Source organism: Atta cephalotes (assembly GCF_000143395.1).
Source record: "Atta cephalotes unplaced genomic scaffold scaffold00005, whole genome shotgun sequence".
Lineage (NCBI taxonomy): Eukaryota > Metazoa > Arthropoda > Insecta > Hymenoptera > Formicidae > Atta > Atta cephalotes.
The window spans coordinates 3,646,519-3,659,126 of NW_012130069.1; the positions used below are offsets into that span (position 1 = coordinate 3,646,519).

The 12,608-nt window shown below is 40.3% G+C and overlaps 1 protein-coding gene across 1 annotated transcript in view; it reads right to left on the reverse strand.

Annotated features, from left to right (window-relative positions):
* Positions 1–408: 408 nt before the first annotated feature.
* The window catches only part of LOC105626589 (LIM/homeobox protein Lhx5), a 30,492-nt gene continuing 18,292 nt past the window's right edge, over positions 409–12,608 (reverse strand). Inside the window, exons 4-8 of the mRNA XM_012207882.1 lie at positions 7,898–8,104; positions 4,581–4,822; positions 3,285–3,570; positions 2,667–2,855; positions 409–551 (exon numbers count right to left, since the gene is read on the reverse strand). Of these exons, the coding sequence (XP_012063272.1) occupies positions 409–551; positions 2,667–2,855; positions 3,285–3,570; positions 4,581–4,822; positions 7,898–8,104 (1,067 nt within the window). The remainder of the gene's footprint in view (positions 552–2,666; positions 2,856–3,284; positions 3,571–4,580; positions 4,823–7,897; positions 8,105–12,608) is intronic.

Consider the following 12,608-nt stretch of genomic DNA (forward strand, 5'->3'; position numbering starts at 1 on the left):
GGCGTCGCGGCGCCGAGGTGCGTAATCAATAGCGATAATAAGCATCGACTGTGCGTCGACGACGATAACTGTGAATCGAGGCGCGCGGACAAACGTTTTCATATCTATATATCTTACACAAAGAACGAGTCGATATTTTTCGACTCGATCGCAATTGCGAAACGAAAAAAATGGAAGTAGGAAGGAAAGCAACGAAACGCCGAAGTCTTCCGTCGCCCTCCGGACTCGAAATCGCCGCAGTCGTAGCCGCAGCAACCATCGCCGTTGTCGTTGCCGTTGCCGTCGCCGTCGCCGTCGCTGTCGCCGTTCCTCGCTCTCGCGCTTCGGCGGCGCGTTCTCGCGATCCCGTTCGGTTTTAGGCGGGCGGAATTGTTATTATCATAAAAGGGACGTTAATTAAAACTCGTACTACCAGGCGAGCCCTTCGCTCTGCATCTGGTGCGGCTCCAGGAACCCGCCGCCCGCGACCCCGCCGCCACTGCCGCCGCCACCGCCACCCGGACCACCGCCGTTCCCGCCGCCGCCGCCGCTTGGATTACCCTGCCCTCCACCTGGGAACAAGCGAACGCGCGCGGCGTCGATGCCAATTAAGATTTAAATCCCACTGCGCGTAGTGCAACGCGACGCGACGGACCCAGCCGGCGGCCGGAAGTCCCGTGAAAGTCGGTGAGACAATCCGCCGCCGGCAGTTTATAAATATTAACGCGATCTATAGCTGCACTACGCTTTATATATCTCATCGTTGTTGTAGTTTTTAAATAAAAACAACTGCCACCGATTCATCTTTTTATCTTATCTATCGCATGCAAGCCATATTCGTCGTAAAAAAACAGCAAATGAAAGTCTGGGTTAGTTCTGAAGTTAGTTTTTAAAAGTTTTTAAATTACTTATTCGCCGATCATAGATAAATACAAATTATTTCTGAATTCACGAAATTCTTGAATGTATTAAAATTCTTGAGAGTCTTGAATAGTCGCCAATTTTTAAAATAATCTAAAGCAATTTGATGTTATCTATCGATAGTTTTAAAACTCGAATATTAGATGTAAATATAAATGTTTATATGAACTTCCATAGTTATTGGTACGTAAATAATATATTTATTAGGCGTAAGTAAATAATATCTTTATTATTTATAAGATATAATTCGCAAACAATTGAAATGTCACTTATCAGTTAATTGCAAATTAAGTTGTTTAGACTCTTAGTTAAAGAAAGTTAACTGCAAACATTTCAATTGAGGACTCAAAATCCGAAAAGTTTGCAGTTAATGACATTGGTGAATAAATTTCAATTATTTATGAATTATATCTAATTATGTAGGTATCTTTCATACTTGATTTATTCTTGGAAACGTAAAATTATTTTAATTTTTATTTTAATCGAATATTATACGTTTAATCGAATATTATTCTCAAGCAAGACAACAGGTTAACGATAACGTCAAAGAGCGTAAAAATAAATCATGAGTGATCGTAAAATCTTTTTATAATCACTTTTAATAATCATTTTGAACGCATTTCGACGCCATTTTGATGTAATCAACTTTTTGTTCTGCTTGGAATTGTTTTTTACAGACATTTTATATAACGTAACATTTTGCTGTCATATATTTTAACGAGTACGATAAAAGTACCAATGTTTTGCAAAATTTTCAAAGTTGATTTCAGGCTGCCAGGAGCCACGTTAATTACATTAAACGCTGCTTTACAAGTACTATGGTTATTAATCCGACTATTACTAACTATGCACTTTCCTCGATAAATTAATAACATATGTGTGACTTGATTGATACGCCGGTGACAGTTGGATAAGACACATATGCGTATCTGACGCGTGTTAGAAAACGTGAATTTTAGTATTAGACGTATCACAAAAGGTCACGCCAGGTGATTGCCAGATCTCAATTATCCATACAACAGGCTCAAAGAAAATGACATTCACGCTGCTGTGCAACTTTGTTGTAGAAAATCCTAGTCAACTAGAAATCTCTCGCGCGCGTGTGTCTTTCGTGCACGAAATAACATTGCGAAGGTACGTGAATAATAAGCGCGATACTGCACGATAAAAATGATACCGCATGCAAAAGGTTAACAGCAACGTATAATTTTCATTTCAACGTGAAATGTTGAATAGCGTGAAACAGTTTCGATTCGATATCACGAGACTAAAGCGTTCCTAATTAACACGACACGGCAACAGAGATGTGTATAATAAATCGTCACGAATATAATCGTCACGAAACAGCCAAAGTGAAACATTATATAATCTCTTTCTCGACTACTGATTTGTACGTATTATTGGCATTACATCAAATTAAGAAAAATAATTAAGACAAACATCAATATATATTTAAATAAAAAGTAAAAAATTGATATATTAAGATATGGATGTTTAATTCTCTCTCGAAGGAAAAAAGTTACTCGACGTCTGTAAAGAAACGATCCGTGCGGAATATTATTCTTTGGTGCGAGAAGCAGGTCGATCTCCTTCAAGCGCTTGCGAGTTAATGGTTGCCGCCGCATCGCGAAAACAACACTAATAAATCGGCGCGAGCGCAAACATAAAGTCCGCTCGCGGGCAGACCCAAGGTAGATCGGCGATCGCGATTCGGCCGATTTTCGGTGGTAATGGTTCGGGAATGGAAGGGGATATTTCCCTCTTACCTGAAGGTGCCAGGAACTCTCCGGGGCTGCCGCCGGTGGGCGCAGGGGGCCCCTGCCCGGGGGGCCCCGTGAGAAATTCCGGAGGGCCGCCCCCCGCGCCCGGAGGTGGGTATTCCCCTGCCACCGCCACTGCGGCTGCCATGCCCGCTAAACTGGCCGGGTCCAAGCCTGTCAGAAACAGATTACGTACTGCTCTCAGAGGGGATCTCGTATCCGCTCGGCCATCTCCGAAACCGGCTGTCATAATTATCGCGGGGGCCTACCTACTTGATTCGAGGTTTATTATAATTACGCGAGATTCCGGGACTAGGCTCTCTCTCTCTCTCTCTCTTCGGGCTTCGTCTTTCGTAGAGATCGGTCCGTTTTTTACTTCTAAGTTTTTGTGATCAAGACAAAAGCCGCGTGATTAATAAACTAGTGGAATTCTATGCAGAAATTCGATTTTAGAAAACACAAAGAATTGATGAAATATTTACATAATAAGAGACCTTCGATATTTTCGAAGTTTCCCTGTCGATTCTAATCTTGCATTTTTTTTTTGTCTTAAACGCAAGACTAGAATTTATTTTAACTTTACTATAAAAGATGCTAAATCATCGGTGATGGCAGGAGATTCACCTGGATTTCCCGTACCGGCAAAGTGTGGTCCATGTGGATGCGGAGGTGGATGTGCGCCGAAGAACTCGTGATGAAAGGCCACCGGGCCGCCGTAGCCGAATTCGAACTTGTCCGGGCCAAAATACGGGAAACCGGGCGGTGGTCCATCCTCGCCTCCGAGAGCGCCTGGGTTCAGATTCAGCGGGAACCCGCGCATCTTGCGCGAGCCTCCGAAGAAGGGGTTCCTGCCCATCGACGTCAGCTGCTTCAGCCTGCGCTCCTTACTCCTCTTGTTCTGGAACCAGACCTGAAACGAGCAAGTCGGCCGCCTCTTTAATCGCTGAATTATTTAACGATGATCTCCCTATCCTTCGCTGCCTTTTGAGCACGGTTGTCTTACAATATAAATTGCTCTAAGAATAGATATTAGTATGAGAGGTTTTTAAAAAATGTAAAAAAATTATACTCATCAGTTTCTCTTTATTGTTTCCTGTTTCTTATGTTTCATCACTGTTATATAAAACTGTAGAGGCATAGAGTGTTTTGAAAGAATATAGGTCTTAGAATATATAATGTGATTCTTAATTCACTTTATTTTAAGACTCTTTTACATTCTAGGACATGAAAAAATCATGGTAAACAATTTTTTTATCGATGATTGTGAATTAACCGACGATTCTGTCGCGAAATTATTTCTCGGTAAATAATGATGACATGCCGAGTGAATTATTCTGCGGCAAATGTTTGTCGAGGCGTTTTTTTTTCTATTTGTTCATGATGGCGAAAGATTTCTGAGCATCGCTCTTAATAATCGCTCGGCGATTTAGATGCCAACCGCATAAAAGCATCGTCGATAGATACGAATCGAAATTCGCTTCGATATAAATAGCAATTGTCTTTACAAGCTAGAGAATTGAATGCCTGAGTAGCAAGTCTCGTAACAAAAACTGATAATAAGAGAACAAAAATAAATTATTATTCTTACTCCATTAAAATGTAATTATTATTTATTTATTATTATTCATTACTATTATTTATTATTATCGATTCCATCCTGATTAAAGATTTTTTCAGATTTGTAAAAGTGTAACAAAGTGTAATAAAATTTCTTTAAATATATAATAAAACTGTTTTCACACATTTCGTGGGTTTTAAAACGCAGATTTTCTTTGTTTTAATTATCAGTATTTAGTTAAATAATAGCACGATCAACTTCGCAAAGAAACTTTTCACAAAAAGGAAATAAGTAGATACAAGAAAGGGAGAGAAACGAGAGAAATTTTAACGCAAATATGACGAGAGAGACACCTTTCTCACCTGTATGACTCTCATGGGCAAGCCAGTTTCTTTCGCCAATTGCTCCCTAATATGTCTAGTGGGCTTTGGAGTCGACGAGAAGGCCGTCTTCAAGATCTCCAATTGTTTCGCCTTTATAGTGGTCCGTGGGCCGCGTCGCTTCGAACCGGCGCCGCCGTCGCCGCTGCCACCGCCGGCGCCGCCGTCCGGGCTCTTGTTCTCCGTCTGGCTGTCCCTCGTCTCGGGATCGCCGTCCAGGGAACCTTCAACCGATCGAAGCCGAGCTGCCGCGTCACAATCGTATGACGATCACCTGGGGCCTATTTCGCGCGAAACTCGCAAACGATTGCCAGCAAAATCAGTCGCTACGAGAAGTTCGTGTCTTTCACGATAGTGAGTTTCATGTCTGCCCACTTTAAATACAATGGCAGAGCACCTAATTCTCGAGAAGATAAGGATATGGACTTTTCTAGGCTGACTCGTTCGCTTTTTGTTTCCCAAAATTCCCGAGTTGAGTTACTATTTACATTAGCAGCCAGAATTAATAAGTACGTAAAGAACAATTTGTTCTCTTCTAAATTATAGTTTTACCTACGTTAATATAAATAGGATAATAGATATAATTTATTCTGCAAAATGAAAGTAAAAATAAATTGCCCGATAATCACTAGACCTAAATTTCAAAAATTAAGGAACCATTATTTTTAGATCAAAATAATGATTCCTTAATTCTGTATCTTCAAACTCTCAATTTTTAATAGAAACGAGGCTGTCATTCACATACAATTTATAGAGACAAGTTATAAAGGTATCGGCATCTCTGAAAAAATAAAGCTGACACAATATTTTCAATATTACGTTTATTATTACTTAGTCGATAGCCGAGAGATAGTCAGTTTCTTAATCCCGAACTATGCGTATCCGCTGACGCGTGACTTGTCGGTAACCCAGAAATGACTCGTCATCCTCGGGACGAGTCATCATTGCGTTACAGGAGTTTCTAAGCGACGCCCGTCGAGTTGCGATCTCTCGTACCGCAAAGCTAAAGTTAAATTTTTTAAAAAACGTATTGTCGATCAAGAAGATCAGAAGCCTATCACATACTACTAACTAACGGGTGTCTCGAATGTTAAAGACAACAGTCTCACTAATGCGTATGCGGGCGCGCGCGCGCGTGTGTGTGTGTGTGTGTGTGTGTGTGTGTGTTGTGTGTGGATTATTTTTAATATTAAAAAATCTTAACAAATTTCAATATGCAACGATATTATTAATTTTTTACAACTTTTATCTCTCTAACACATAATCCATTTAATTTCTGTTTGATTTAAATTAAAAAATTTTGTCAACATTAATAAAAGCCAACGGACATTTCAAGAACTTCAACACGGACGATGGCTTCCCGACAAACGTGCGCAGAGGGATAATCGACTGTAGATTCATCGAGGTAATCGTAGCCATGCGGTGAGAGGCCATGCGGTAGGTCTGGGACACCCCGTATATCCCGGTATCTTCATCGGTCGGATCGAGGTAACAACAATCGGAGCCAATCCCCCGGAAGCGATGCGAAACCCCCATCGGATTATCGTGGCTGCTGCCGCGCGCGCACGTTGAAAGCCGTACCCCGCACATACGCGTGCACATTTCATAATGCCACCATACACGCACACATACGCACACACATACACACACACACACACACACACACACACACACAAACACACACACGTATATAAGTCCCTGGCTCTCCACGGTAATCTATACACTATACGTGTATACCGGGTAGGTCTTAACCGCGGGACAAAGAAAATGTTTGGACAGTGTCACACCGCACTACGAGGGCCACCCCTCGTGAAGACGACCATTCCCTTCTTTCCGCTCCGATCGAGGGCAACGAGACTCTTGTATTGCGTGGCTGTATGAGACTCGTGCGAGGGTGAAGCTAGTTGGTGTATGGCTAAAGGACCGATTGTTGTGTGCGCGATAAAAGAGCAGAAGCGATATAATGGACTCGAGACAACTCCTGACGAAGCCCACCAGCGGTTTGTGACATCGCGATGCCACGAATTCGTATTCGCAAGGTCTCCGAGGGTGACATGGTGACGCGTAATTCTGAGGGTAGCCCGATCAAGTCGCTAATCGATTGCTCTTGAGTGCGTACTATGGAGTAACTTACAACGTGTGAATATGATCTTATAGCTTGTTTGCTTGCAGTTTGCTAATGTGTAAGTGATACACGTGTGTACGTGATACATACGGAATGTCTAATCACTGTAATCGAGATGACAGCTTAGATATTTCACGCATGCACTTTGCCCTTTACGCTTGGCTGCGCGATATTGACTTTCGTTTACGATCCTTCACTACTTTTCTTTTTGCGAGATTTATCTTTCGTCTTTTGCATTTGACGTAATAAAGACGTTTTCTTGTTTTATTCAGAGGCACAGTCAATGCTGCGTAAAACTGTCTAGATGGTAAAAATACGTATCTCCATTTTGCAATATTTATATTTTATCGCTTACCTACATCGCTTATAAATACAATTAAACAGATTAAAGAGAACTTTCCAAACTATTCACAAAGAAATATTTATAGCACCTATCGGCTAATCAAAAGAATCTATTCTTTTTAAAAAACTAATAGAATTTTATTTTACTTATTAAAGTAATAGAATTTTTTTTTAAAACATTTAAGAATTTTAAATACGACCGTATGTGTGAATACATCAAATACGATAAAGAAAATTCAGATCGAAGTTGAAAATTTTCGATTTCAATTATTAATACAATTATTCTGAAACGCTAATAATCCCCCCTAAATTAGAACAGAAAGAAAGAAAGAAAGAAACTTATTGCGAAAAATATTACCTCAGTCAGAATTCGAACCTGGGATCTCTCAACTTTCCGAAAAGAGTGTCTTAACCAGCTCGATAAATTTCTTATTTTCCTTCTTTCTATTTTAATTTAAAGGAGAAATTATTAGCGTTTCAGAATGATTGTGTTGAAAGTTTTTCGGCTCACAATCATATCTGAAATAAATTAATTTAATCTAAGAATATATAATGTATTCTTTGAAACATCCAACTTTTGATCAATCTTGGTTTTCATTATCATATTTCTCTAAAAGGTTTCTGGCTCATGAGAATAATCGATTTAACTTAATATAATATAATAAGATTGAGTTTTTACACTTGCGCACTATTCTACCACAAAATAATTCTCATAAATAACATTTTTTTCCAAAAGAAAATTGTATGAGAGAAAACCTCTTTATTATGCAACATGTTGTTCCCGCCGTTAGGTGTCTTACTGCCTTATTTTCAAGAAGTAAGCTAGATTTACCTTGATCCTCGGAGTCCTCCTGCTTGCAGGGATCGCTACCGAGAGGTAGTTCGCCACTGTGGCCGACGGTCTGGTCACCAGGACCACCTGGGCCAATGTTGTGAGTCCCGAGATGAGCACCACGTACGGCCGAATCGTGATGATGATGATGAGCACTACCGTCCTCGTCCTCGTCTTCTGATCCTGAGCCCATCAGCGAGTCTCCGCCTGCCGACAGGTTGGACGGTTCTGCTCGTGAACGACGCGAGACACCGGCCTTTTTAATAACATCGACCAACAAACTGCCGATTTCGAAAATAACGATTGCGACAGTTTCTACTCGCGTATCGTCGTAGCTTGCACAGAAGCGTAACGAAATACCTCAATTGCCATCAATAAGATTCTTCGAATCGATAGGTTTGCGACACGTTGCTTAAAATTTTCAAAAATTTAGCATTTAAAACGAAACAAAAATATATTTGTTGAGAAGAGAGAAAGCGAAGATACTGAATGCAAATAATGCAAGCAACGCGAACAGACTTCATCAGGATTGCCATAAATTCCTCATGTTAAAAATTCCATTATTTTTCCATTAATTTTCCTGACCAGTTTCAATTTCTTCCTTGACATTTCCCTGATTTCTCTGATTTTCAGTTGCAACTCTGTTAATGATAACGAAATCTTTGAAGTTATATATTTTGTATAGTTATTTATATAAAATAATTAAAACAATTAAAAACTCTTGCAAGATGATAAAAAAATTTAACTTACTTACTAATCGGAAAATTATCTTTTATCGCTTCTGTGCAATTGCAAAATTGTTCGAAATCAGCGGTTGAACTTTTAGTGAACATGCAGGAATAAATTACAAATTGTCGTGGTATGGATATTATTAATATTCAAATAAGTAATTTCATTTAAATAATTTTTAATTAATGTTCTGTTAAAATTGTCGCTTGAAAGAAGAAAGATCATACCGACGATGAAAAATCTGAGATGAAAAAAAAAAGAATCGATCCTTCAATATTATGATCGATATTGACATTTACGTATCATATATGAGTAGCATGATTAAAAATAAGTTATTTGCATATTGACGCAATTGTTCTGTGATTTATCAAGAGATAATAATTGCATTTTATTGACAGAAAATATAATAATAATATTTACTGTCACAATAAATTAATTACTCTGTATTCAAAAACTATAAGAAATACATTCAAACGATTACATATATTTTTCCGGACGTAATTTAATTGCAGCTATCCAAATTGTAAAGTACATGCGAGCGGCAAGTAGCGACTTTGAAAGTCGGCTTTTACCTTCTAGATTTAATGGCGGCGTTGCGCACGAAATACTCCCGACGGAATATATTTTATGACAGGAACTGCCGAAAAAATGGTGTCTCCGGATATTAATCGTCTCTACGAGCATAATTACCGTGCTCTCGCCTCGCAGCACCAAGAAAGAGAGAGAGAGAGAACGATGGCCGCGGATTCGACAACCGGCAAATGGCCGAGCGGTTGGCAGAGATTAATGTTGAAAAAGTGTCGGGCATCAAGACGGTCATGTCGCTTAATCATCGACCCGAAATCATCCTGAAGGCTCGCGTCAACATTCTGCCCCCAGTTGCGCGTCGAATTCGTTCTCCATGCGATGAAGATTTCGAGTAGTGCTCCATACCTGCCTCTATTGTTCTCGCCAGTTATCAATAATCAGTTGAAGACGGTGGTAAAAAAATCGATAATAGTGTTCGTAAAGATGATAAAACAGATACGAAAGACATTTATATACTAATAATCTAATGCATACAACTCGAACTCGACTAAATATAAATCTATTTAGAAATGTATTTGCATAGATCACACTAAGAAAACATCTCCTTATTTTACAGTTATTTTTCAGCAATATCACTACTTTTATTATTTATATAATAACTTTTATTTGTTACTTTATTTTCGCTTCGATTTTTACTGCATTCTCGTTTCTAGCTATTGGCTAATCCTTTTCCGCGAAATCTGGCTGTAAAATGTCGGAACCGATCCGAAAAATCATAGAATCCTTCCGCGAAGGCAGCTTCTTGGAGTTGACATTTGACGCGGCTTACGTATTCGTTCCTGCATCCGCAGGTATGCGCTCCAGGATCCCTCGTGATGCCGACAACACGTCGACAGCGATGACGATGATGCTTCACGCGAAACTCATCGACAGCGAGTCGGCGGGCCGAATCGGCCGCGGCTGAGGCGTAAATCATTTCGCGGCGCTCTCCCGCGCTCGGCGGCTGTCCCACGACATTGTCTCACGTACAGTGAGCGAACACACAACGGCGTCCGTCGGACCGTCTCCGAGATCCTTGGGAGAAAAAGGCGGCCGGGCAAAGAGAGAGAAGAAAACGGGTTGTCGGTGCGTTTTGCGGTTTCGGCAACGTCGGCAACGGAACGACAAAAGGTTCGCCCCCTGCCTAACGACCTTTCGGTTTTCGTTTCACGGCTTATATACGAGTGGGGCCCTCGTGAAACCGAGCTGGTCTTGCCGTCTCTCTCGTGCCATCGTTTTCATTTCTCTCTATCTCCTTTCTCGGCCGGTGGTTCACGGTGGCATACGCGCCACGCTGTTTTCACAGCTTGCCGCTCTCTCTCTCTCATTCGGGGTAGAAACTCCCGTGAAAAACCTGCCCTCTCCGCCCCTCTCGCCCCGTCGGTCCCACTCTTTTTTTTTAAGCTGATCCTGACTCCGTGAAATCCGTGGCGGCGTGCGCGTTGAACTGTGACCCCCTCGACCTCGCAGCTCGAAAAAATAAATCCCGAAATTCTGAACCACTCGAGAAACGGGTCCCATCGATCTTTGTAGAAATGCTTGAATTTAAAGGGATATCGATGCCTCGCATTTATATGATATTAACACGTATCGTGGGTAACAAATATGTAACAAATATATCCAGACTTTTGATCATTGACTGCGTTCAATAGAACAAAGTAACTTTACAACTGTTATAAAATCCTTTAATATAATTGGTTCTTACTCTTAATTCTTCATTCTGAATCTAAATGTATAAACCAATCATATTAAAAAGCTTTATAACAGATGCAAGGTTACTTTTCCTGCTGAACGCAACTATTCTCTTTGAAATTCTTCATATTTTGCTTTAGAGAAACCTATCCAAGTAATTCTGCAAAAACGCGCGGATACCTTCTGCTTCAATCGGCATCGAAACATCGGCAGATCGGCTTTCCGCTTCTCCGACAGAACGTCGAAGATCAGAATGGGCTGCTTCTTGACTTCGGGTCGGCGAAGCGGCGGGTCCGCGCGATAATTTATGACGGCCTCTCTTTCTCGCGAGCGGCGGATAAAATTATTTATTGGCGGCGGTAACGGAAACGACGGAGGCGATCGTAAAACGCGCTCGCACGAGATCGAACGAGAGACCCGAGAGAAGACAAGGGGTCGAATGAGGAAGAGCTGTCGCGATAATACACCCCTCTTTGAACAGCGGCGCCGCGTTCCGGTGACAGCGGTGCGGAGATCGATATAATGGAAGGCGATTGTGCGTTGACTTTGTTTGCACATCGAGTCGAGCGTGTGCCAAACGCGATTTCGCGCGAATTTTCGAGCCGCAATCGATCGCCGTATGCCGCTGACAGCCACGTGCCACGTCGAAATCGCGGCGTAACAGCTCGCAGGACATATTTAGGCCGTGCCGCTGAAGACCGAAACTTTAATATGTAATCTTTCTAAAATATTCACTTTTCTAAAATATTCACTTTTTTACATTAATTGTGTTTTATTAATAAAGAGACTTTGTTAAGAGAGAAAATTTTTCTTTCGGATAATTTTGACATCTCAGAATAATTATAATATAATTATTACCTAAATACTAGGAAATATTAGGAAATATTAGAAATAGGAATGAATACATCAGAAACATTGTATTTCAATATGACTAATTTCTGATAGGTTAAAATGTTAATACTTATTTTTATTCCTTTAATATTTCTTCCATTGTGCGCGGGACCTAAGTCTTCAACTCATCTTTTTACAATTTTATATCAATTAACTTTTTGATATTTTAATCCTCCGCCGACTCGTTGGACTTTAAAAGCGGTCGACTTTTTATGTATTTTGATTAATAAATTTAAATCTATAAAAAATAAGTAAAATAAAATTCGAAAAAGATTTCTGTTTTGTGGTAAACTTTTATTGTTAAAGCTTTCACAAGTAAGAAGTTTTTAAGATTTTTATTTAGTCCAGAAAAATATAAAAATCTATACTAAAATTTGAATATCCAGATCGCGGATGAAGAGTGAAAATTTCATATTATTAAATTCGGTTTGTTAAAATATCGATATCAATAAATATCCATATCCAATAATATCTATATGTGATATAAAAAAATTATGCTAGTACATATGTATAATGTTGGGGAGACCGGGGCAAGTTGTTAACGTGGAAAAAGTTGTTACAGTAATTTTTTAGTTGCCCCACACACGCACACACACGCACATGCACGCACACACGCACGCACATGCACGCACGCACGTACGCACGCACGCACGCATGCATGCACGCACGCACGCACGCACGCACAGAGAGAGAGAGAGAGAGAGAGAGAGAGAGAGAGAGAGAGAGAGAGAGGTAGGTAGTAGTAATTATTATTATTATTAGTTAGTAGTATTAGTAGTACGTTATTAGTTATTACTTACTACTTACTACTTACTTAGTACTACTACTTACT